This window comes from Peromyscus leucopus, chromosome 6 (genome assembly GCF_004664715.2).
Source record: "Peromyscus leucopus breed LL Stock chromosome 6, UCI_PerLeu_2.1, whole genome shotgun sequence".
NCBI classification, from domain to species: domain Eukaryota; kingdom Metazoa; phylum Chordata; class Mammalia; order Rodentia; family Cricetidae; genus Peromyscus; species Peromyscus leucopus.
This window is the reverse complement of record NC_051068.1, coordinates 96,063,077-96,088,953: the sequence shown is the minus strand read 5'-3', so window position 1 is coordinate 96,088,953 and position 25,877 is coordinate 96,063,077. Positions and strand designations below refer to the sequence as shown.

The following is a 25,877-nucleotide window of genomic DNA, read 5'->3' as shown; positions in this document are numbered from 1 at the left end:
TAGGGGAAAACCTACGATATCACTGCTAAAGAAACACAGCAATAAGATGACTCCTAATAGCATACTGCTCTACCCATAGATCAGAACATCGCTCGGCCCTCATCGGAGAGGCTTCTTTACGCAGTAGATGGGAGTTAACACAGAGACTCACAATGGACAATGTGTAAAGAGTGAGAGACTTTGGAGTGCTCAGCCCATCCCCCAAAATGTGGTATCTTCATCAACCCCTCCCCTCAAAGCTAAGGGTCTATGTGGAAAAGGAGGGGGAAAGATTGGAAGAGCCAAAGCTTTTTTGGTTTGTTTTTTAGGGGCACAACAGAACTGACGCACATATGAACTCACAAAGACTGTGAGAGCACACACAAGATCTGCACAGGTTCAAAACAGACCAAATCCCAGAGGAGGAGAGGGGAACATGCGACCTCACCCTAACCAAGAAGCTATTTGCAGTTGACATTTGCTGGTAAAGGGGAAATCAGTTTTCTCCAAGAGAGTGTCATTCATATTGACAATCCCACTCCAGGGCAGGCTGCATGCCCAGGAATAGCAGGCCAACACAAAACAGACCGTATGTTTTGTTTTGTTTATCAGGTAGGCACTACTTTTGGGGGTGTTTGTTTCTTTGATTTTGTATTGTTGGTTTTTATTTGTTTGTTTTGATTTTGGCTTTTTAATGTTCTGGACTTTTTTAAGGGGGAAAGAACATGAAGTTGTCTGGGTAAGGGAACTGGAGAGGATCTGGGGGAGGGGGAAATTGTAATAAAAATATATTATGTGAAAAAGAAAATTTTAAATAAAAATTACCACTCAGCATTAATATGCAGTCATCGATTAAAAACACAATAAGTTTTGATTGGTTTTTCTACATTAAAGAAGAGGTGTTCCAGTATCAGTCAACATCTCCTCGACATCACTGATACCATCTTGTCAGTATTCCTAGTTTAATGATCAGCGAGTTTCATTCTCCGGCAACTGTGACAGTCTTGCCGTGGGTTCTGAGCCCCTGTCTGTCTTAGTGAGCTCACGCACACGGAACGGACAGTAGGAAACATGCGCACGTGTGCAGTTGAAAGGCCAGGGCACACACAGAAAGGTCACAACACCGAGCAACACCAACAAGAGCTATTTTTAGCTTAGAAAGGACATGGGAAACCAGTCACAGATTATACCTTCAAAGCAAAATCAGTTAGTCAAGAGAATGAACCCCCATGTAGGAAAGCCCACCGAAATTTCCTAAGATCTTTAAGCTGTGGGTTTTTGTTGGGGCTTGCACAGTGCTGTGAACACTGTGTACAGAGCCCAGAACAAGGGCAGGCGCTTGTGATCCGGCAGGAGGAAGGCTGTGGGAGGGGGATCCCAAGTCCAAGGCAAGCCATGCCTACACAGATCATGCCTCAACAAAATAAAACTCCAGACACTTAAGTTTTGCTGTAGATTTTTCTATTCTAGGACAGTGAGGAGTTACAACAATAGTTACCCACTACGTCGAAACTGAAAAGCCATTTTTACAGGATATGTCCAGTAGGTGGCACTGTGAGACTGAAATTGAAAAAGCTCTCGGGTCATGCCCAAGACAACAATTACAACCACTTGTGTAATTTTAGAAACAGCCAGACTTAGAGCAGCTAGTACCTCATAAAATTAATAAACAGAATTTATTAAAACTTACCAACAGCTTAAAACTGTTCTAAAACAAATTAATAAAAGACAGGCGCATATATATATATATATATATATATATATATATATATATATATATTAGACATTTCATAGACATTAAAGCAATTACCAAATTTACTGAGGTAATAGGAAACATTGTGTTTTAGATACTGCTAATATTTTGCCAACTTCTCCTTCACTCTACATAGGAAAGCAGAAATACTGTTGGGACTGACAGGCAGCCACCGGCACAGCAGGCGACATCAAAGTCTCCTAAAAGCAAAGGCCCTCAGGAAGCCAGCACTCCCACGGTGGCTCCCACCTCCTGCTCTGTACCCTGGCAATCAAGGGACTGAGTGACAGCCCAGCAGAGGAGCCCAGTGCTGAGTCACGGCTCTGGGCAGCACTGTGATGGAGAGGAGAAGCAGCCACCGCCAAGAGGAAAGCGCAGAAAGGATGCTGATGCTGGGATGAGGCCCAGCGGCCACGCCTAGGATTAGTCACGTCCTGCCTCCAGCATCCAGGACACCGTGGGTGAGTGAGTGCCCGCCTGTCTTGTCTCATGTCTCGCATTTGCCTCACTTAGACACTTTCTTTACTTTTAAAATTTTAATTAAAACATAATTGCATCATCTCTCCTCTTCTCTTTTCTCCCACCAAGCCCTCCTGTGTCTCCTGTGTCCTCCAATCCCTCCCAAATCCCCCTCATTCCTCCTCAAATTCATGGCCTCTTTCTCGTTATTATTATTTCTGTGTGTGTGTGTGTGTGTGTGTGTGTGTGTGTGTGTTTGTATACACAACACACACATATATGTGCACACATAAATATATAGCTATAAACTACTGAGACCATTTAGTTTTGTTTATATGAATAAAAAAATTTGACCCTTTGGTATTGGATAACCAAGTAGGAGGCTCATCTCTGGGAAAAAAAAAAAACAATTCTCTCTCAAAAATGAGAGGGAAATAACATCCACAATGTTGCTGGAACACTCCGGCTGCCTAAAGAAGACCTGAACAATGACAACACCAATAAATAATAAGCTAACCTGGGGTGGGGGGAAACTGCGCCAGCCCCACCCCTAGGGGCTTGCCTTCTTTTTAGCACCAGCGTTCATGTGAACAGCCCCCCCACACACACACACACATTTGGGGTCCCTCACCCCCCTCCCCCACCTCCAGTCCCCTTTCCCTCTTTTTTAGGATTTATTTCTTTGGACAAAATTGGCATGCTCTTGTTTGGGAAGAGTGTGTAAACATGAGACCCAGTGTTGTTAGTCTCCACCCCAGAAAACGGGCGCACACTCCCCGGGCCCTCCAGTTCCTGCACAGTTCAGTGAATGCCTCTGCCACATCCTAGCCTGGCAACCTGGGTTTCAGGTTTTCCTCTTCCCACTGAACTGCTGGCCTGCCAGTGACGTCATGAACCCCTGCCAGCAGGAGGGTGAATTCGGCACTGGCTGGCACAATCTTTAAAGTCTCCAAATGGAGCTTCCTGGCTGGTCACCGAGTCCTGATCACAGGCTTCACTGTGCACTTCGGCCTGTGACAGCATCTTCAGAAACCATCTCAGAGTCAGTGTTCCTGGCTCAGGAGCTGCAGCTCGGACGTCACAGAGCACATGGTCACATGATCTGAAACCAATGGGCTCTTCTCTGGGTACTGCTCTGTAACAAGGTCCACACTGGCCTTGAGGTTCTCCCAAGGAAGAGTCACTGAAGAGCAGCGTTCTGGGTGACCCTCTGGCACATGGGGCCCTTGACACAGCTGAGCCTGAGGATGACCGCATGCTGGCTTTCATGGACAGGGGACAGCCCTGTCATCAGGCCAGCCTGAAGTCCCGGAGGCAGTCAGTCCCAAGCTCTTTTCTCAGTCCCTGCCTCCTGCAGTCTCCAAACACATAGTGACTTGCCTGCCTGAAGAGTATTTTTTTCTGAGTACTATTAAATATCACATCATGTATCTTCTATGCACAATTCAAAGATCACATTTATGTTTTTAAGAATTTTTGTACTTGGCTCTACTTCATTTTATTTTTCCAGAAAATTATCTTTTTGAAAGTTTGGATGATTTTCCATTTTCCCCCTCAACAGCGCTGCTAGAGAGAAGCTGTCTTCCACACTGAATGAAAAAAAAAAAAGAAAGAAAAAGAAAAAGCCATGACAGCTTCCAGGTGTGGTGGAGGAGAAAGTTTATTATAGATAAAAAGGGGAGCATAGCCAGAGGCAGAGGCATCTGGGAGAGTCCAGAGTGGACAAGACCCTGAGCCTTGTGAGGAGAAGCTTGGGGGGCAGGGGGGGGAGCAGCTGCCGACCAAAGGGGCAGCCTGGGCCAAGAGACTGGCCAAGAGAGTCGAGGAAAGAGCCAGGTAACAAGAATGGTTGGATTATATAGGGAAGGGCAGCTGGGGGAAGGGCAGCCCAGTCCTAGGGCAGGAGAAGACTAGGGTAGGGGGTGGGGTATGCCAGCCAGAAGGGCTCCGTAACAGGTAGAGACCGAGGGATGCTGGGAGAATCTGGCAGCCAACATCCACTTGTCCACTTTGATGAGTTAATGGGCACCTCAGCCATTTGTCCAGGGTTTGAGACCTAGCCCATGTGACCCAGTGAAAGAGAAGAAACAGAACAAGGAAACAGACGGTTCCAAAGAGAGATGGAGCAGAAGAGTCTACACACACACACACACACACACACACACACACACACACACACACACACACACAACAGACAGGTGAACAGCGTGGAGAGACAAGAGGGCAAAGTACCACAAAGAAAATGGCCATGCCAAGCCCAGCTCCAGCCACTTGGATCTCTGGCTGGCAGTGAGGGAAGGAGACGTCTCATCCAAAAGGTCAGGGGACGTGGGGATAAGAAACAGGCAGTCCTACCCACTGGCTAATCCCACAGCTCTCATGGCCTCGACTCCAGTTGTTGGTCTTGCTGGGACAATGAATTCTATGATGAGAGAGGTCTCCAGCTCAGAGGGCCATGGCCAGGTGCCATTTTGAAAGACAACCCCTTGTTTAAAACTGAGCTACCCTGGGGCCGGCCCTGGGAACAGAGAAACATCACAGGTGCCTGAATTCCACAGCCACAGGCAGGAGACAAGCCCCATAGGACGTAGAAAGCGGAGGGCCAGGCGCTAAGAAGCTGAGAAGCACAGGTAGCAGGCTTGGCCCCAGCAGTGAAGGATATGGGGAAAGGGATTCCTGCCCTCAGTGCCCAGGAGCAGACCTCATCAGCTGGGAGTAAGCCTGGAGTCTGATAACCCCCATCCCCAGATCTGCAGGTAGAGCCTTTTACTTGGAGTGGAGATCTGCTGCAGAGTGAGAACTCAGGAGCCCCAGCAGCTTCCTCCATGTCCGGAGCATCCCACCAGCAGGGAGAGAATGGTGGGCTTTCAAAGCATGGAAACAGGTTAGCCTCTACAGACCCCAATGCTATGTAAGCCTGAACATGCTCAGTTAATCCTCAGATAGGCATCAATAACCACACCGTGTGACTCCTCTCCAGAATGGCCACATCTGTTTTAAAGTAAACACAGCTGAGGCCATCCTATCCAGCCCTCAAATGTCAGGTGGGCCTTTTCCTGGGAAGGTCACATAGGATTAAGACTATGAAGGCAGCTGCCTCTGGTAACTCAGCTACTATACCTTCAAAGGGGAAAGTAAGTATCTGCACCGACCTAGAGAGATGGCTCAGTGGTTAAGAATCTGCAGTGCAGCTCTTACAGAGTTCAGTTCTCCCAGCACCCACATCAGGCAGCTCACACGCCATCACCTGTAACTCCAGCTACAGGCATCTAATTCTTCCGGATTCTGCAGGCATTACACTCACACACACAAATTCGTATGCAGACATACACAGATGCACATAATTAAAGTAAACAGTCTTAGAAATGACTATCAGCACAGAGGGAGGCAGTATCAAGTTGCCCGAAAGGCAGCACTGGTACAGGACTGCACCATAAAAGATAATGTTCCTGAGACTAAAAATGGTCTGCCTGGACTGAGTTAGGCGGACAGCAGAGGGATGCATTTGCAAAGATCAGCATCGTTCTTCTTGCTGGAACAGATGTTAGAAATTTCTGAGGATGCTCTGCACAGTGAATTGGATGCACAAGAGTTCTGCTGTTCAATGCCAGTCCCTTCCGCTTCTCATAAACCTCGACCCTATGTAGCTGCACTTTTATTTCTGAAGGAGAACCGTATCTTAGAGTTCAAATGCAGGCCACTTGCAGAAGGCATGCTTCATTGCTCCACACACACGGCTCCAGGGACACTGGGAGCTTATCTTAGACTTAAATCCCTTTGAATCAATCAAGTGTGTTTCTGCCCTAATAGGGTACATGCTAGCCTTCTCTTCCTCAAATAGAAGTTGGAAGGATTGAAATAATAAATCCAAAGCTGAGCCGTCTTTGGGTCTGTAAGAATTACCAGTGCGTGGGGGAGGAGTTCCCTTCGTCCGTCTCTTCCCAGTCATGAAAACATGTCCAAACAACTTCCATCTGCGCAGGGACTTAGGTGATGGCACTGTGTCAGGCCAGCCTAGCTGAGCACCCATCCAGTTTAACCTGAAGCCCGATCCCAGAAGCTGCCAAGTCCCTCGGCTGCTCTCTTCTCTCTTCCTCCACAGGGTTAGATAATCTGGGGTCTTACCTCCAGCATTAGAACAGACTCTCTCCCGGGGCCAGACCCTTGTCTGCTCTTCACTAGCACATCCTACGTGCCCAGAACACCATCCAGCCCAAACTGCATGAGCTGCAACTATTTATTGAATCAAATCAGTGGCTAGTCTGAAATCCCATTGTGAAATAAGACAACAATCAATCAGTTATCCATCACAAAAATGGACACTGCTTATAAAGTACCAATCAAATGGCAATGTTTACTGTGTGGATCATGGTATTTATGATCATTGAAATATTGCTATAATTGAAGATGTGATTATATAATCATGAATCTTATTGTATAAAGGAGCATAACAAATCAAATCACCATCTTTTTCACAATTACATCTATGAAAAATAATACATGTATTTGAAACTTTTTCTCAAATTTTTTTGAAACTGCGATGGGAGGTATAGAGGACAGTAGGGGGTGGGGGAATTGGAAAGTTCTACTGAAGTGGTAACTAAACTGAAATCTAAAAGATGAATAAAATGGCAGGCAAGATGGCTCAATGGGTAGAGGCACTTACCCCCATGCCTGAACCCTCTGTCCAGTCCTTATAATACACAGAAGCAGGAGAACAGCTTCCAGTCTCCAAGCTGATGTCTGACCAGCACACCCCTCCACACCCTGCCTCTCTAAGTAAGTGGGTGTCGGGGTCGCACCCCTCTCCCCCCCCCACCCCCCACTAACTTGAATATCAGCCAGCAGGCGCTAGGGAGCTCACTTTAAGGTGGCTTGTCTCCGAACCCCAGCTCCCATCAGAGAAGCTGGTCTCTAGTCGAGCCTCAGGCTGTAGACACGGCACCCCAGACCACCAGACTGTAAACTAAAAACTTACTTTCCCTGTACGTTAAAACTACAGCAAGATGCTTTCCTTTAATACTTATTACCCTGAGGTCATTCTTCATCTAACACAAATAAAAGATTTTAGAGAACTGCTTTGTGATTGAGAAAATTAGCTTGGTGCGTTTTGTTTCTAAACTATAACAAAACGCTGTGAATATGTGTTGCTCTGATTGGTTGATAAAATAAAGCTGTTTGGGCTATGGCAAGTCAGGTTATAACTAGGCAGGAAATTGAAGAGAGGAAAGGCGGGGGGGGGGGACGACACACCCCAGCACCACCAGGAGAAACAAGATGTGAAATACTGGTAAGCCATGGCCACGTGGCAACTTATAGATTAACAGAAATGCATCAAGTTATACGAGCTAGCTAGCAAGAAGTTTGCCAGAGGCCATGCAATTGGCAATTCATATTAAGCCTCTGAATGATTATTTTATAAGCGGCTGTGGGACCTTGGGGCAGGGTGAGACCCGAGAAACCTTCTGGCTACAACAAGCAGAATTCAAACACACTTTGCCCTGACAAATGTGAATTCACCACAGTCTGCTGCAGCATGATAGCATAGCTCTGTAAAGGGTATGGCCACATTCTTCAGCTGCCAGACTTGTTCACAGAGTCACAAGAGTGATCCACACCACTGAGGGATTAAGATTTAGTTTCAAAGTAACTTTATACAATAAAGATCCCCTAATGTTTCATCCACTGCTCTTATTTCTATTTTAGTATGTGCACTTTGCTTTCCAAGTTTTTCCTTTGGTTAATATATTCAAAATATTACAGTAAAGCTTTGGTCGATATTATAGCACACATCTTAATAGGTAATTAGGGCTTTTGAAACATCTGTTCAATTGTAAGTCTAATTGTAAGTTTAATTGTAAGTCTCCTTTTAAATTCTGAGGCCACGATATTTGGGGGTAGTTTCATTCTAGAGCATAGATACATGTAAAAGTGGGTGCATATTTGCTCATGTGAACTTCTAATAACACACGAAGTATACAGACATGACGGTGCACAGTGGATACTCAACAGAGACAGGGGAAGTGACAGGCGGCCCTGCCTTCTAGTCCTGCAGTCTGTACGAGACAGACTGCTTCCGCCCACGAGTAGAGGCCAAGGTTTCAGCAGTGAAGCCCAGCAGAGGCCTGTAATCGCCTCCTGGTTCCTTGCCTGGTTTTCTGTCCCTTGGTTGTCATACACTACAATTTGAGAAGTGGAGTCAATTTTCACTGGTTCCCTAAATGTCTGGAGGTTCTTCATAACTGTCTTAGTGTCTGTCCTTTCTGGGTAGTCTGTCTTGTTAATAAGAGAGAACGAGCTAAGTTAATTCTTACGAATGTGAATGAGCTTATTAAAAATACATCAGTGGATTCCAAAATGATTTTTTATTAACCACAGAGTTTATGGAAAGGTAAATAAAGCTATAATAAATAGTATCTATAGTCATTTACAAGTACAAAACAAAATGTCCAATATATGATACTATGATACAAACTTACACTTCACTAGCATCATTTATTAATGGACCCAATTATGAATAGCCATCCTGAAGATACTGATTTAGAAGTCTAAAGACCTATAAACTAACACCATTTCTGTGGTTTACTTGATCTGTGTCTATACAACCCCAAGGAGATCCGACTTATGCAAAACGAACTCTCCTCCATTCACTGATGAATTCTGGGTGACCTTGGCCTTCCAGGAGTGTGAAGGACTGGCTTCACTATTCAAGTTCATTCACAAACTCAGAGGAACAAAAGGCATGCCCTTCTATGTGCTTAACCAAACAAAACCCTGGCCTGCATCTCTCCGCCCAGTGGAGCCTGAAGAACTCCAGTTTCCAACCAGAGTTCCTGGAGCATCAATTCCTAGACCTGTGGCCTTAAAGAGCCCGGGCCTGTAGAGATTCCTCGTAAAAGAAAAAAGAGAAAAGACGGGAGGAGGGAGGAGGAGGGTGACATGGACTTTACAAGCTGTAATTTTCCTGAAAGGAGGATGGATGCACACGGTCATCCTGACATAAACTACGCCCCAGGGAGACAGAATGTTTTTCCTTTGGTATATTAAACAGAGTAGCCTCTCTGCCAAAATATGTCACCTCGTGCACGCAGGGCTGGCTGGAAAGTCAAATGCATGATGATCAGTTCCTTCCACATCGATGTGAACCCTTCCCTGGCAGAATTCACTGTCCTGGGCTCATTTTCGGTTTCTGTTAACACTATTTGCCAGCTCTTGCACACCCATTCTTTTTTTTCTTTCCAGTGGCATATCTTCTTCATATATACTGAGTTATAAGAATATGAAATCATTCAAAGAAGGAATCAAAGAATCAATGAACAGTAGGACAACCTTCTTTATTAAATTACATCTCAGGGCTGGAGAGATGGCTCAGCAGTTAAGAGCACTGGCTGCTCTTCCAAGGGTCCTGAGTTCAATTCCCAGCAACCACATGGTGGCTCACAAGTATCTATAATGGGATCCTTAGCTCTCTTTGGCATGCATTCAGACAGAACACTCATACCTAAAAAGAAATACATAAATAAATCACATCTCAGGTGAAACGCTCCCTAAATGTGAACTCCACATACAAGACTTATAGACCCCTTTTCACGCTGAAAAAAAAAATAGCTGTATGTTTGCAAATTCTCCTTAAGTCTTGGTCAAGAGTAGCTGGTGTTTTCTTCATTATCTCTAATGTCTAGTTCAGTTGCTAGCATAAAGTAAGAAAAGTAACTTCAGCAAAGTGTAGAGCTATGGACCAAAGTTCAACATTGCTAATGCAACAAGGAAGCAAATGACCTTATTATTGTGTTCACTTGCGATAGAAAAGTACACACAAATAGCCACAGACAGAATAAAAGCTTCTGCCATCTGCTTTATAGTGGCCATTACTCATTGCATACCTAGGGATGCACCCAATGCAAAGTTCTCACATTTCATAGAAAAGCATCCAAATGAGATTATTTACAGTCTTCAGTCTTTTCATACTTGAGATCAAGAGGATTTCTGCCTCAGTTTTTAAAACACTGCATCGAAAGTAAAATGATTTAAGAAACATTTTAACATGATCAAACATTTTAACTTGATGAAACAAATACTTTGGGGTTAACTGTATTTGAACATGAAAATGGGTCCCACTTAAAGCCTAGCTTAAAAGCAGTGTGAGATGTTTGACAATGAGGACACAGCCCTGCCCTTGGAGGCAGTAGGTATCTCCAAAGCAAACGCTGGCAGGAACAGACCCTGATAATAACTTCCTGGCAAGGTTTGATTTTGCAGGCTGTTGCTAACACAATGCATACTTCTAAAGGTTTGTCAAACAACAGAACCAACTCTTAAAAAAGCTGTGCTACATAAATGGTTTTGAGAGATGCCAAATCAGGATATTACTTAGAAAGCTTTTACAGTGTGGTGGTGGTGGTCATGTTAGCCCACTACAAACAGAATCCTAAGCATTTAGGCAATCTGAAATAGCAAGCCACCTATAACAGAGGGCAATAATTTTAAATGATATTCATATGGAAACCTGTACTTACAGAACCTTCTTGCTTAGGGAAGGTATTGTATTTCAATCTTTTTTTTATTTATTTTTATTTTATGGGTCTGAATGTTTTTACCTGCATGTACGGCTGTGAACAAGGTACATGCTTGGTGCCCACAGAGGACAGAAGAGGGCCTCTGGAACTAGAGTTACAGATGATTGTGAGCCACCATGTGGGTGATGGGAATCAAACCCGAGTCCTCTGGAAGAGCAGACAGTGCTCTTATCCACTGAGTGATCTCTCCAGCCCCAAGAAAAGTATTTAAAAAAAAACTTATTTCCTTGAGGAATGGGCATGGTGGCACACATATTTAATCCTAGCACTCAGGAGGCAGGTGTATCTCTGTAAGTTCGAGGCCAACCTGGTACACACATTGAGACCCTATCTTAAAAACAAAAACAAACCATTTAATAAAACACAAAATCCTAAAACAGCCTTGTCCTCCACATTCTATTGCCTAACTATAATTACTGAGTTTTCGTTTCTAGCTGAGCCATTAGATAAACGATGGTAACACTTATTGGTATATAGAAGAATAAACAGGCACAGAGGTAAGAAATCCACTTTTGAACATGGTGAATCTATGAGAAGCATCTGAGTATGTAGATATGGATTGAATGGGGAGGTCGGGGGAGAAGGAGGGAGGGAGGGAGAGAGCATATGACTTTACAGAACTCTGGTGCTTGACTTTGGGTGCTAGCTCTGCCACTTGATAGTTGCTGACCTTCTCAGCACACCCACCTCCGCCTTGCTTGCCTTCTCTCTAAAATGGGGATAATGACCCAGGCTGGCTGCCAGTGGCTCTCCCTGTCTAGGTCCAGCTAAGCCCACGGAGTGGCCGCTTCCTCAAAGTCTGCGCTCCAGAACTAGTCCCTGGAACTTTAGCGCCTTCTCGCCCCTGTCCTGCTCCTTCTGATTCAATACGTAAAATGAATGTGCTTCTTTGAGCAGGAATTCTCACCAAGGAGACACTGTCATAGCAGGTCCCTCACATCTGTCCACTCAAAATGATCCTCCCCCTGCGGCTCGGAGGACAGGGGCAGAGCTTCTGACCGAGAGAGGCTGCACAAGATTGGCAGCTGTCAAAGGCATCCAGCTGCTCAGGGCACACTGGCTCCAAACACTGCAAGAGCAATGGATTTGTATTCTGAAGTCCAGCTCCTCCCCAAGCCCGATTTCAAAAGTCAGCAATTAGTCTAACTTCACCTGCTCGTGGCTTTGGAAAGCTCGGAGACTCTCCTGAAGCTTAAGATGGCACAGAGGGACATTTCAGGCTTGAGGACAGATAGCATTCGGTTAAAACTAGTGACTTTTAAACTCGGGAAGCATATATTCAGTCTCGATATAAATGTCTGTATGATTTGGGGGGAAGGCTTGGATTAATGGCTGAAAGGGTTCTTTTCCCCAACAACATCCCAAATCTCCTTAAATATCAGGTTTAATTTTTTAGAAACACATTATTGAATGATGACATTATTAGTACTGGCATAACAGGAAGGTTGGGGGCAGGGAGTGTGTTTCAGCGGGCAGAGGACTGGCCCTGTGTGCATGGAACTCCTAGCTACCAGCCCCACACCACATTCCTCCCTTGGGAGGTGGAGAGAGGAGTTCAAGGTCATCCTTGGCTGCATAGTGAGATGGAGGCCAGCCTATATGAGACCCTTGTCTCAAAACAACAAAAACCTATTGAAACAAACATATAATAAGATGGCTAAGGAGTCATGTCATCAGCAAACAACAGTTGAGTTTTGTTCCAGTCCAAGCATATGTATGTTGTGTCTCGGGGTGAGCACATGTCTGTGTATGGTGTAAGGATGTGTATGGAAGTATATGCATGTGTGTGTACATGTGTAGAGGGGGCAGAGGTCAATGTTGGGTGTCTTTCTCTATTGCGGTCTGACTAATTTTGGGGGACAGGGTCTCTTACCGAACCTAGAGCTCACTAATCAGCTAGACTGTCTGTCCATCAATCCCCTAGGACCACCTGTCTCTTTGTCCCTGACAAGCATGTGCTGCTGTGCCCAGCTTTTACTTGTGGACTGGGATCAAAGCTGAAGTCTTCATTGCCTGTGAAGTTGGCACCTTACTGACTGAGCCCAGCCCCCTTCCAGGGATATTGGAGCCAAGTTAGCTTTCTAAGGAGAGGACCAAGAGTAGTTTTTGCTTGTGCCCAGTTAAAAATTGGGCAAATTCATGACAATGAGCCCAGTATACCCAAAAAACGATACTATTCGGGGCCTAAAGCCCACATCCACGATTTTGATATGCAACAGACCTTCTGCCTAGAATACTTCCTTATTTTACATATTCTGGGGGTTTCTTTTAAGATATAAACTCATCTTCCCCTGACTATGAACGTTACAGATCTCCGAGGCAAGGCATAGAACGTACACCTTTAACAAGCCCACCCCGAGGAGGAGTGAATCCACGGTTCTTCCAGGCACATTTACGGGACTGAGGAACACAGCTCCTCAGCTTTGGTTCTGCAAAAGCTCTGTGCTTCCAAACTCAGTGTGAGCCTCACCCTGACACACACAGTGGTAATGATGTTTTTCTTATTCCATGCACGCCTCCCTGCTGTTAAGGATGACACAGCTCTATGAACAGCAGCACGGGACGAGTGCAAGACTCACTAACAGACAGCAGAAGAGTGGAGGGCAAGGCACAGCTGGGCCAGCATTGATACAGTCATCTCCATACTGATTTCCTTACAGGATGAATATGTGCGTGCTGGAGTGTGTATAGTTTAGTTGTAGGAGGAATCTCCAAGAATGGGTGAGGGCTGTTTGGAAAAAAGTGGTGGGGAAGCAGCGGGGGAGAGAAGTGATTGTCCACTGTGAATGTCCACATTTATTCAAATGTCATCATCTCAGTTAAGTGAAGACGGATGCTGCACATTGTCATAAGGTGAGAAAAATCATCAAGTGTGTTTGTGTTTGTCCCTAGAGAAGAAGGGAGGAAAGAGGACTGGGTCTCAGTAAAGGAGAAAGGACATACACCCAGGATGTGTTAATTCTCTAAAAAAATCATAACAAATATTGACATTTATATTATTAATGATAAATCATGGGTATATGAATGGCATACTAATAAGTGTACCCTTTTCAAACTAGTAAGTGTACCATTCCAAATTTTATAGGAGCTTTTTCTATCCTCTGTCATTTTAACCATATAAGGTACTAGAAGAGTACTACCAATCTGTCACAGAAAAACATCAGAACAGTGGGTACCAGGAAGGGAGGCTGTGTGAAGGCTGGGAATGGCTGAGGAGCAGGGGTACTTACTTCTCTAGAGTAACTGTGAGAGTTTAGATTTGGATAGGCATCAAGGTCACACAGGTATATAGACCAGTTCAAATGTAACCCATAGTGACTTTAAGACATGCATTTCTTAGGCATGAGACCTTGGGGTTGATTGCCAGACCCCAAAAGGGTGTACATTCTTATCAAAGATGAATCGTGTCTCAGTAAGCAGATATTGGACATTAGTTAATAACGTTTGCACAAGTGAAGTATACTGACATTTACAACTGTCCTTAAGATGCTTCCAAAAACACAAATAAAAATGAAGATATGTGACAAAATAACAAACATTAATAGTATTTAGATGATGACATGAAATTATTTTTAAATTTCTGTATGTTCAACATTTAAAATATTTTTGACATTATAATATAGTTACAACATTTCCCCCTTCCCTTTTGCCCCTTCAATAAAATGTTGGCAATAACTACAGCATTTTAATTAAGATAAACACGTTGTGCACCACAGGATCTCTTTATTAACACGTGCTGGCTTATCTTATCCTCCTTAAGTATTTTGACTTTTTTAAAGAGTTTTGATGGGGCTGGGGAGGTGGCTCAGTGGTTAAGAGTGCCAACTGTTCTTGCACAAGATCAGGGTTCTACTCCCCGCCCTTATAGGGGCACACAACCATCTGTAAGTTTTATCCTAGGAGATCCAACATCCTCTTCTTACCCTGTGAGTACTTACACAAAGGCCAAACAGTTAAACATAAAATAATTTAAGTTTGAAAGCCTTGCGTACCATTGTTGAGAGTGGGACAGAACAGAATGCAATTGCTGAATGTGCTTCCTGAGCCGACCCTGAATCCAGGACATGTGGTTTCCAGAGTTCCAAGCCTAGTTCCAGGCCTCCCCCTGACCCACTCTACCCAGGTCAGTCCATTCTCCAGAGAAGAGATCCTGCAGCCTATGAAGGCCACTGTATGCATGGGTGCCATCTTTCTTCCTCCCCTTCTCCCCTCTTCCCCTCCTCCCCTCCTCCACATCCTTGGAAAGGAAACAGATCTGTTCTCTCCAACAGAGGATCTTCCCCCGCCAATTAGATGCTACTATTTAGAGTAGACCAGCCTCCCTCTAAGGATCCCTTGACCTAAGACTGAGGGTCTTTGGCGAGGGGAGTGGGGACCCAACTTTTAGCCCAGCCAAAGGAACCCAATGGCTCAGCATAGGGCTGCACTCCTGGGATGGGTCATGTCACAGCCTCACTGAAGATTTTCTCTGCTATAGGCCTCTCTCTCGGTGCATTTGAGTAGCTGTCACTAAGGACCATTATAAAAAGAATGGCTGCAGGAGGAACAGAATTGCGGCAGTCTGGATATCTTGACCAAATACTTCAGCAGCCTAATACTTGATCAACAGTAACAGCCACCTCTAATCACACACTTTAAATGTGAATCACTTTTCTATTTTTTTTACTACTGAACTATATATTAGGCATATCCCTAATAAGCAAATACACATAGATTTGTCTACCTTATGTTTCTAATATTTAGTTTGTGAACACTTTGGCCCAGTAATTATTAAAGCAGATGTATTAGGGTCAAGGACTTCTCCCAACAAAACACCTCAATGGCAGGCCCTGAAATGGGCACAAGGCCTCCATGCTAGTCACGTGGTTTGCCATTACACAACGTTCTCCTAGGCAACACTTTTTGTGTGCACTATTACAGTAGGTCAAAAACATGACTTGGACGATTTTGACTAGTACCCAGGGCATTTAATAATATTGCTTATGAGATTCTGGCTTACAGAGGCATTGAATGGCCGACTGTTTTCAAATTGTATACGTTTACTCCAGTTTCCCGGAGTATGGAATAATGTAGAGTAAAAAACTGACAAGACAAACTTGGGAGTAGGTAAACTACTGAATCATTTTTTTAAGATCATTCTTACCTCGTTTGACGGGATGTCAGCAAAGGGTTGGATGACAGCAGCCAGGGGGATCTGAGCCTGCTTAGCCATGTCTGATGTGCACGGGAAGCAGTACGCGGTGCAGCGAAGGTACCGGGGGCTCGAGTGGCCTGCGTCATTCAAAGGCACAGCAGGCACAACGTGGTTAGAGTCAATATCTGCCCTAGACACTCAATCAAGAGCACATCTAAACAATTACAAAATTCTGTAATCCACAGTCTGAGGACATACATAAGACAAGCTGAATTTCACTAGAGAGATAGGAAATAAGTGTTTTATTACTATTATCATTTTCCATCAGCTGCATTTTAATGTAGTCCAAATACAGACTTGAGGGGGTTTAGAGGTAATGGAAGATACAAAACAAAGAGACACGAAGGCGTGAAAGAATACAGTTTAGGCTCACCGTCATTTTTTAAATTAACAGGTATTTTTAGTTTGATTTATGGTAGTGTCTGTCTGATTAAGGAGGGGTAAGAGGTTGGGTAAGCACTTGTGTGCAGGTGTCTACGGAGGCTAGAAGAAGGCACTAGATCTCCAGGAGCCAGAGTTACAGGCTGCTGTGAACTGCCTGACATGGGTGCTAGGAACTGAACAAAAACATATCATCATTAACAAACTGTGCCGGCAAACTGAATATCTACATGTAGAAGGATCTCACTTTTTCACCTGAATACAAATCAGTTTCTAATGGATCAAAGATCTCCACATTGGACCCAAAACTCTAGAACTTCCAGAATAAAGAATGAGTACACTTCAGGACTTAGGCTCAGGTGAGGAAGAGCAGGGAGGACACATCAGGACTTAGGCTCAGGTGAGGACTTTCTGAATAGAACGCCAGTCACCCAGGGAATAGGACCAGTGACCAACAAGTCCACCTTCATGGAATCAAAAAGTTCTGTGGAGCAAAGGAAACTGCTAGTCAACTGAAGAGGAAGCAGCCTACAGAAGGGGAAAAAACTTTGCCAGCTACACATCTGACAGAGGATTAGCATCTATAACAGACAAGAACTCAAAAAACTAAACACCGAGAAAACAACCCACCAAATTAAAAAGTGGGCTAAGGAATTGAATAGAGATTTCTCAGCAGAAGAAACACAAATGGCTGAGAAGTATTTTTACAAGTATTCACCATCCTCGGCCATCAGGAAAATGCAAATTAAAACTACTTTGAGGCTTCATCTTAATTCAGTCAGAATGGCTAAGATCAAGAAAACACAACCACAAATTCTGAGGATACGGGGAATGGCGAACCCCCTGGCACTGATGGCAAGAGTTCACGTTGGCACAGCTACTATGGATCAGTGTGGCCATTCCTTGACCCAGCTATCCCACTCCTGGGTGTATACCCAGATGACTGTTCCCTATTGCAGAGATGCATGATCCACGTTCATAGCTGCTCTATTCACAACAGCCAGAAGACAGAAACAGCTTAAATGTCCATCAACTGATGAACGGACAGTGGAAATGTGATACCTATACACAGCACAATTTCATTCAGCCATAAAAAAATTAAATCATGAAACTTACAGATAAATGGATGTAACTGGGAAACATACTGAGTGGGGTAACCCAGATCCAAGAAAAAAAAACCATCACACGTTCTCACTCACATATGGCTCCTAGTGTTGAATCTTCAGATTGTTTGCTTAACTTGGGGTACCTTTTAGAACACGGGGAACTAGGAAGGTACCACCGGTGGGGAGAGAGAATGCCCTGGTTATTTTGTTGTTGGTGGTGTTGTTCAGTTTGATTCAAATTAGAGTCACCTGGGAAGAAGGGCCTCAATTGAGAAAATGCTTCCATCAGATTGCCTATAGGCAAGGCTGCAGGGCAAGGACCAGGTCACGGGGCACAGTGCCATCTCTGGGTCACCGGGCGCAGTGCCATCTCTGGGCAGGTGGTCCTGAGTGGCTGTATCAAAGCAGGCTGAGCAAGCATGAGGAGAAAGCCAGCTCCTCCACAGTCTCTGCTTGAGTTCCTGCTTTGGGTCCCCTCAATGACAGACTGTGCTATGGAAGTATAAGCCAAATACACCCTTTTATTCCCAAGTGGGCTTTGGTCATGGTCCTTATCACAGCAATAGCAAGCGAACTAGGACGGAGAAGAAAGACCTCAAGGGAGAGGGGACAGCAGAGCACAGGTGAAGCAAAAAAGAACAGGGAGATGGTGGGGATGGAAGTTTAAGCAGGCAGAGGGCTAGGCAGAGGAAATTAACGCTAAGGGTGTTTGGGAAAGGCAGATGGAAAGCTCCTATTTTATAAGCTTCATATATACTTTTTCACATAAAAGAATTTAATTGGAGTTACCCTACACAGACAATGATTTTCTTCCCCAAAGCCATAGGTTGTCAAGTGAAAAGCCCAGTGCCTATTCTCATTGCCCTTGGTTCCGACCAGAACTTGATGATAAGATCCTACTATTGAAGACACCACATGTTTTCCTTGGGATATGGAGAAAGCGAGTTGGTACTAACCAGGAAGCTTCCCACCTACTGGCTAGTTTTCATAGTAGCAGGAAGTACTCTTTAGGCCGCTGAGGGGGAAAGTTATCAACAGTCTTACCCAGCTGTGGGTCCATTGAGCTACTGTAACAAATGGCATGGCAAGATATGCTTACTGATGCAACAGTGGCATGAATGTTATGGGGCACCAACCACCTTCTTGGATTCAAGGCCTTATTCACAGGAGGAAATGCAAGCCTGATAATGTAAATTGGGTCCAGAAGCCATGATTAGGGATCTCACAGGTCCCAAGGTTGAGCCTATTACTATTATTTTGCTAAATGGACAGAGTATCAGTCTGCCCTCTAAATTTATATCTTTATACCCCTAAATTAGTGCAGCTCTCAGACCTCATCAGAGAAGTTTCTTTGTGCAACAAATGGCGGTTAATGTAGAGACTCACAACTGCTCAAAGCGCAGAGAGTAGGTGATTGATTGCTCAGCCACACACAGCACAACTGTATCACACCTGTGCCCCAGCCCAAGGCTCGGGGATATTGCAGAAGGGGGAGCAGAAGTATTGTAAGAGTCAAATTTGGTTGGGAGGATCTAAGTGAACCCGGACTTGTGCATTGATGACTACAACATTCATGGACTCACAATAGTGTTGGCTGTCTGCCTGTGACCTGCACAAGATCAACCCACTCAACATTCTATCACGGAGAGCAAAGGGATTCTCAAGCCCCCACCCTTAATGGCTTGTTGGGAAGGAAGAGTCAGTTTTTCTTTAAGGGTGTGGCCTCTGGCAGGTCTATCACACTCTAGTGGATGACCCTATACCCATTATGGCAGCACAAGCTGGACCAGGTCATTGCTTTTTTCTTTAAGGACAGGAATTTGGGAGGCGTTGCAGAGGTGGGGATAGAGCTGAGAAGAGAAGGGGGTGAAGGTGATCAAAATACATCAGACGGTTAATAAAAACAAAACATTTATTGACTGCCCACTACATTTTAGGCACTGTCCTAGGTTTATAGTTTTTTTTTTCACTGGTCCTAGGGATAGAACCTAGGGTCCCACATGCTAGACAAGCATTCTATGGATGAGTTACATACACCCCTATCCTTTTCAGTTTGACACAGTATTACTAAATTGCCCAGCTTGGTCTTGAATTTACTGTAGACCAGACAAGCCTTGAACTTGAAATCCTCTTGCCCCATCCTCCCGGGGAACTAGTGTTACAAGCCTTAACTATCATCCAAGCTCTGATCTAAAGTATTAGAATTATGCATATAATTAGAATTATAATCTAGTAGGACCAGAGAATATGATCAAATGATGTTTACTGATGATCCACTTCATTTTAGGCACTGTCCTAAGTTTTTCTGTGGACTATCCATGTTTTTGAACGGGTCATGGATAACAGAAACAAAAAGCATGAGTCCACTATCTAGGACATTAGAACGTGATAACTGCTGGGGGAAAGATGCCTCTTTGCTTAAGGAGTCCCAGAGAATAAGAGGCTGATGGAAATTTTAAATACTTGCAGGGTCAGCCTCAATAAAAAGATAACACTCGAACAAAGACTCAACGGAGACAAGGAGTTCACTCAGGTGGACTTACACAGGAAGCCTAGCAGAGGAAGAACAGAAGCTGTTTAGATTGGAGTCTTCTTGGGACCCAGAAGCTGAGGCTGAGCTCAGAGGAGGTACAGGGTCAGATCCTGTAGACTCTCAAAGCTCAGTAAGCCCTCAAGGTTTTACAAATGAAGTGGAGCATCACTGCTGGGTTTGGGTAGAGGGGCATCATGACCTGACCTGGTCTCACTGGCTATGATGTGGAGAATGGCTGTAATAGGAGGGGCAGAGCCAGGGAGGCTCAGGAGGCTGCTGCAGGGGCCACGTGAGCAGCAGGTGCAGCTCAGACCAGTTCCATAGCGACAGAGTGATAGAAAGATTCTGGACACATGTCGATACAGTGGCATAAATGTTTGCAGGAATGATGTGTGTGGTAAACAGATGTGAGAGTTTGAGGAACAAGACTAATTTAAAATTGCCTTCACTGAAAACTGAAAGGCTGAAAAGAATAGGGAAGGAACCCATTTTTTTTAAGGGGCGTATGAGGAGAGATAAGAATTGGGTTATAACATGTCCAGTTTGGGAAATGTATTAGGCAGTTAGTCACGGAACAAATCTGAGTACATGGTTGGATGGGAGTTGGAGTCCAGACTGGCTGTGTACCTTTAGGAGCTCTGAACAGAGATGGTACATAGAAGTAGGCTGAATCACTACAGCAATAACCATGGCCAAAGGAAATGTGAACAAGGACTAACTAAACCCAGGACCCTGCGACATATATATACACATACACATGCATGTAAACATACACATACATATGCATGTACATCCATGCACCTGCACACAAAGGAGAGAGAGAGAGAGAGAGAGAGAGAGAGAGAGAGAGAGAGAGAGAGAGAGACCACTTAAAGAAGACTGAGGAAGGATTAAAAACGGAGAATCCACGGCCCCAGCTCTGAAATGAGGAAGGCTCATCAAGAAAAGGGTGTATGGCCACCTGTACCTGATGCTGCTGCCAGACCAGTGTGACCACTTGGCCCAGCAATCCAGACGGAGACCCTGATGAGGTCTGAAAGAGCTCCAATACCTCCATACTTAAAGTACTGAATAAAACCAATGCATGTAAAGAAAAAAGTGCTCATGCAGAACTAAGAGTCTGGAGTGAAACTGTCGCACCTGTATACCCACAAGAGGAGAAAAGACTATCACATGGCACATCATCACACTGTGCAAACATGAAGTCACTACACACTTCTGATGACTGTGTAAGTCACGAGGAGCAAAGGAAGTCAGTCTAGAACCGTAAATGAAATGACTCAGTTTAATATTAATGTGATAATATGAGGAGATGACTGGGCTCCGGACGGCTCGACCACTCTGAGGTAAAGGGATGACGGCATACTTCCAGGATAGAGTATGTAGAGTATATGCCACTAAAATGGTATATTCTAACTTCACCAAGCCACTCTTGTTTTGATTTTGGTGCTGAGGATCAAACCCAGGGCCTCAGGTACACCGGGCACAGCTCTACCACAGACCTGCAGCTCTGAGCCCGATGGATCACATTTGACTTGCCAGGGACAACAGGAAAATAATGTGCGTGGGGCTTGAGAGGCAGATTAAAATGAGAGCAGGCATGGAGCTCATTTCCCCCTTATCCTGGTGTAAAGGTGGGGAGCCAAGAACCAGAATGTTAAGAGACCTGATGAAACAGTCTCCTCAGGCGACAGCAGGTGAGCTGACTGACAGAGCTTAGCTACTGTTCTGCTCACAATGCCCAGCATGGGGCACAAATCCAGCCCACGTAGGGGATGGATTACCTTAGACTATGAATCAAAATTGGAAATTTTCTTCAACAGATACATTGTATTCTATATCACTCGAAGTTCTCTGAACTACTACATCAGAGAATGTAACTGTTGGCGGCAACCTTTGTGTTCTTGAGCGACGAATAGGGAATTGGTCTATTCTCAGCTATAATGAGGTTGCACATCAATAATAGTGTTGATGAATAGAATCAGGGTATTTGTTTTTAAACCAGTGAGAAATTGTAAAACCAATAAATAAATAAATAAATAAATAAATAAATAAATAAATAAATAAATAAATAAATGTTAAAAAGTCACTGAAAATCAATACCTTGGTCTTGAATCACGCAGTCCGTGGTGACCAGGGGAGGCACCTGGCCTCTGGTGTTGGTAGTGTAGACTTGTCCGCCTCTGGTGGCCCTGTCATTCTCGATCACTTGAATCTGACAAACAAGATGTCAAGCGTGAATTAAACTAGGTTACGTGACACTCAGTTAAGGGGACAGTGGCTTGCTCCTGTTCCCCCATACCCCTCTATCCTCCCTCTCCAGAGAAAGAGGAAAGGGGGGCATTGGAGGTAAAGAGAGAAGGGGAAGGAGAAACAGGGAAACGAGAGGGGCATCTTTTGTTTTTCTTTTCTTTTCTTTTTTTTTTTTTTTAATTTTATGTGCATTAGTGTTTTGCCATGGGTTTTTTTTTAGGTCCCCTGGAACTGGTGTCACAGACAGTTGTGAGCTGCCATGTGGGTGCTGGGAATTGAACTCAGGACCTCTGGAAGAGCAGTCGGTGCTCTTAACCTCTGAGCCATCTCTCCAGCCCGAGAGGGGCATCTTTTAAAACTCCTTTCATTTCTTCTCAGACAAATCAATCCACCACACCTTCAGTTTTCATCTTTGTTTACTTTCACAGTTTCATACCTATATTTGTCAAATTTTCAAACTATTCCGTAATACTCTTAGCTCAGACTCTGACCTTTCAGAGATCCTTATTTTTATTTATTATATTTTATCTTATTTTATAGCCATAGATGATCATTTGAAAAATACTTTAGAAAAAAGAAACCCTTTTTTAATGAAAATACTTTTGTAATCAGAAGAAAACTCTAAAATCATTAAATGCAGAAGAGACGGTGTACAGTATCTGGGCTAAAGCTGCCTACCTTCTACTCAGATCCGTCTTCTTCCTCAGTTTGCCTTTTAAGCGTTCCCTACAAAGAGTATAAGGTACCTTGGTGTCTATTGTTTAGAAATCATCAGGAGCAAAGGTCTCCAAATGTTGCCATCTAACTCAGAAACGTATTTTCCACTAACAATATTTGCTGATGAAGACTTGTTCAAGAGTTTTGAATTTCTTTCCTTTTTGTGATAACTGTCTTGTGTTAAAAATTGTGAGCAAAACTGAGTAGAATGAAGTTAGGGAACAAGAAGTAGTCTAGGGACCGTCTCCTCTACTTCCTCCTCTTCCACTCTGGGCCTTCACTGTCTATAGAAAAGGGGGTGGTGATAAAGAAACAGCAAGCAGAAGACAAAACCAAAGACAAGCCTAAGAAGACAGTGACGGGAAGGAAGCAGCCGGGCTTTGAACCCTCTCCGAAGCGTTCTCTTCTGCTTCGGTCTCACCCAGTACAGATGGTGCTGATGTCACGGCTTCCAAGAATGTTGGCAACCGACCTCGCCTCAATTTAAACCTGTATCTGGCTGCCTTCTGGCTTCCTCCGAGTTTGAGTACTTACAAACACAAAGATACAGGATGTGTTCCAAACATGACGACCACAGCAAGACACAGACAAGATGCTACCATGGAGAAGAGCACGGAAACATCCAAGCACTGTGATTATACTCTGCATTCAACCACAAAGCTAATCAGGTTACTCAAAAGAAGAGTCGCTTTTCCATTATTAAATGCTAACATTTAGCATAATCATTCCAACCAACAAAGTCTAAGGTGAACACTATCATCATGTGCCTAATACACTGAACCTACACAGTCGCCAATCAGTAGCCCATATTTCCAGAAAATCTTATTTCAGATTATCCATTTACAATTCTCAAAGCCCTATCCCCAAAGAAACAATGTCATAATTTGTCACTATTAGTTAAATCCACTTCTTGTCAGAACAAGACACAGAAAAGAGGAAGACATACCAAGCAGTTCTAGCCATTATTAAAAATAGCTTTTGATTTACTCCAAATGCACACTCCTGAGAAACAGCATCAGAAATGAAACAGTAAGCAGAACCCTAACAGTGACTGGCGGGGACCTGGACCTGTGAGCCGAGAGCTTGCACAGTGACATGGGACGATGTCAGAGCTTGCCCAGAAGATGCGGGTCTCTTTCTCCTTCAGATGTGCCGCCAGAATCATCTCCACAAATGTTGCGGACTCGCACGACATCATCAGGAAAGCACACAGAGGAAGCGCTGCTCTTGAGAGAGATGCACAAGGAGGAGGAGCGAGGGAAGATGCCTGGGCCCTCAAGCAGGGATGCTCAGGGCAGAACTGTTTGACTTGTGGGTGGTGGAAGGAACAGCCCTCTTCAGGAGGCAGAAGAGGGTGAGGAAGAGCTTTGGCAATGATGCTTCCAATGTGGCTAAAACCACCAGTCAAAGAGCTGGATTCAGTACCTCACACACACACAGTGTATAGAGTAGGGAATCTTTCCTTTCAAAAGAAAGAGTTTATTTCATTAGAAAAACACATCGTTTTGGTCCGAGGAAAACAAACAGGCTCCATCTGGCATCACTACGTCATTACTTCAAGATAAGCAACATGAGGCCGATTTGCACACACACACACTTTCGAGGTTCATGATGAATCGTGGCATCTGCTGTTGCTTCTCATCAACGTTCATTCACCCCTTCACTCGGCATACTGAGCAGCAGGCTCTGTTTAGACGCTCGAGAGAGCAGTGAACAAACTAGACCCTGGCCCCATGGAGCAGATGCTTGAGTCTGGAAGAATGCTGGCCAATAAATCACCATACAAATCATGTGCCCTCTGCCAGGCAGTTAGATGTCGTGGACAAGCAGTGACATAGATGGGCAGTAAAGACATGGAAAAAAAAAGAGCATGAGTTGGGCCTCGCATATGCCTAGGAGAGGGGCATACACAGGCAGCGGAGATGTCAGCAGTCAGGTGGAGGCACACAAGGCATGTCTGAAGAGCTGGCTTAACTAAAGCAGGGGTGTAGGGCAGGAGGCCAGGTCAAGGGCAGAGGGGAGCTGATCAGGAGTGACTGACAGTCTCAACGGAGGGCCTAGAACAAGAATTCCTAACGCTCTCAGCTGAGGTCAGCTGCATGTTCTTGGGGGTGTACTCTGAATAAGGTTGACCTAGAGACCAAATGTCCATGAAGAAAAGGTCATTCCAAAAGTTAAGTCTCGGGGAACTCTAACACTGGGACAAGGGTGTCAGGCCGTAACAAAAACCCACACCCACACACATACAAACATACATACACACACACACACACACACAAGCCTACAAACATATCACACATATACATATATGCACATACTACACACATAGACACTCATACACATATACACAAACACACACACAAACATACACACATCCATATTTGAATACATATACACACACAAATACACATATATAAACATCATACATATTCACACATACATATATATGCACATGATCCCCTATACACACAAAGTCACAAACACAAGCACACAGTATATACAAACACACACAGTCACATTCATGCACACCCAAATACATGTATACACACAGACACACACACACACATACATAATACACATAGGCCTGCAAAAACACTAACTCACATACATACTCAACATGAACACACACATGTACAAACACATGCACACACAAAGATAAACCTACACAAACACCTGCATACAACACACACATACATGCACACAGAGACATGCACATTCACAAACACACACAGGCATCTAACACACACACATACAAAGGCATAAACATGAAGGTACACACAATCCCCCTGCAAATGGAGACACGAGGTTAAGAGCCGGAGGATGTAAGCTGAAGAACAGTGCTGGGTGGGGAAGTCCTGGTGGAGAGGATGGTGGGTGCCGTCTCGAAGGGAATGAGCTCCAAAGGCAGGAAGCCGTGGATGGAAAC

At 44.4% G+C, this 25,877-nt stretch overlaps 1 protein-coding gene across 4 annotated transcripts in view; it reads right to left on the bottom strand.

Moving 5' to 3' along the window:
• Positions 1 to 25,877, bottom strand: part of Sec24d (SEC24 homolog D, COPII coat complex component) — a 97,954-nt gene that overhangs the window by 47,876 nt on the left and 24,201 nt on the right. For all 4 annotated transcript variants that reach the window (XM_028881470.2, XM_028881469.2, XM_037207051.1 and 1 more), the window contains exons 7-8: positions 22,085 to 22,196; positions 15,911 to 16,038 (exon numbers count right to left, since the gene is read on the bottom strand). In XM_028881470.2, the coding sequence (XP_028737303.1) occupies positions 15,911 to 16,038; positions 22,085 to 22,196 (240 nt within the window). The remainder of the gene's footprint in view (positions 1 to 15,910; positions 16,039 to 22,084; positions 22,197 to 25,877) is intronic.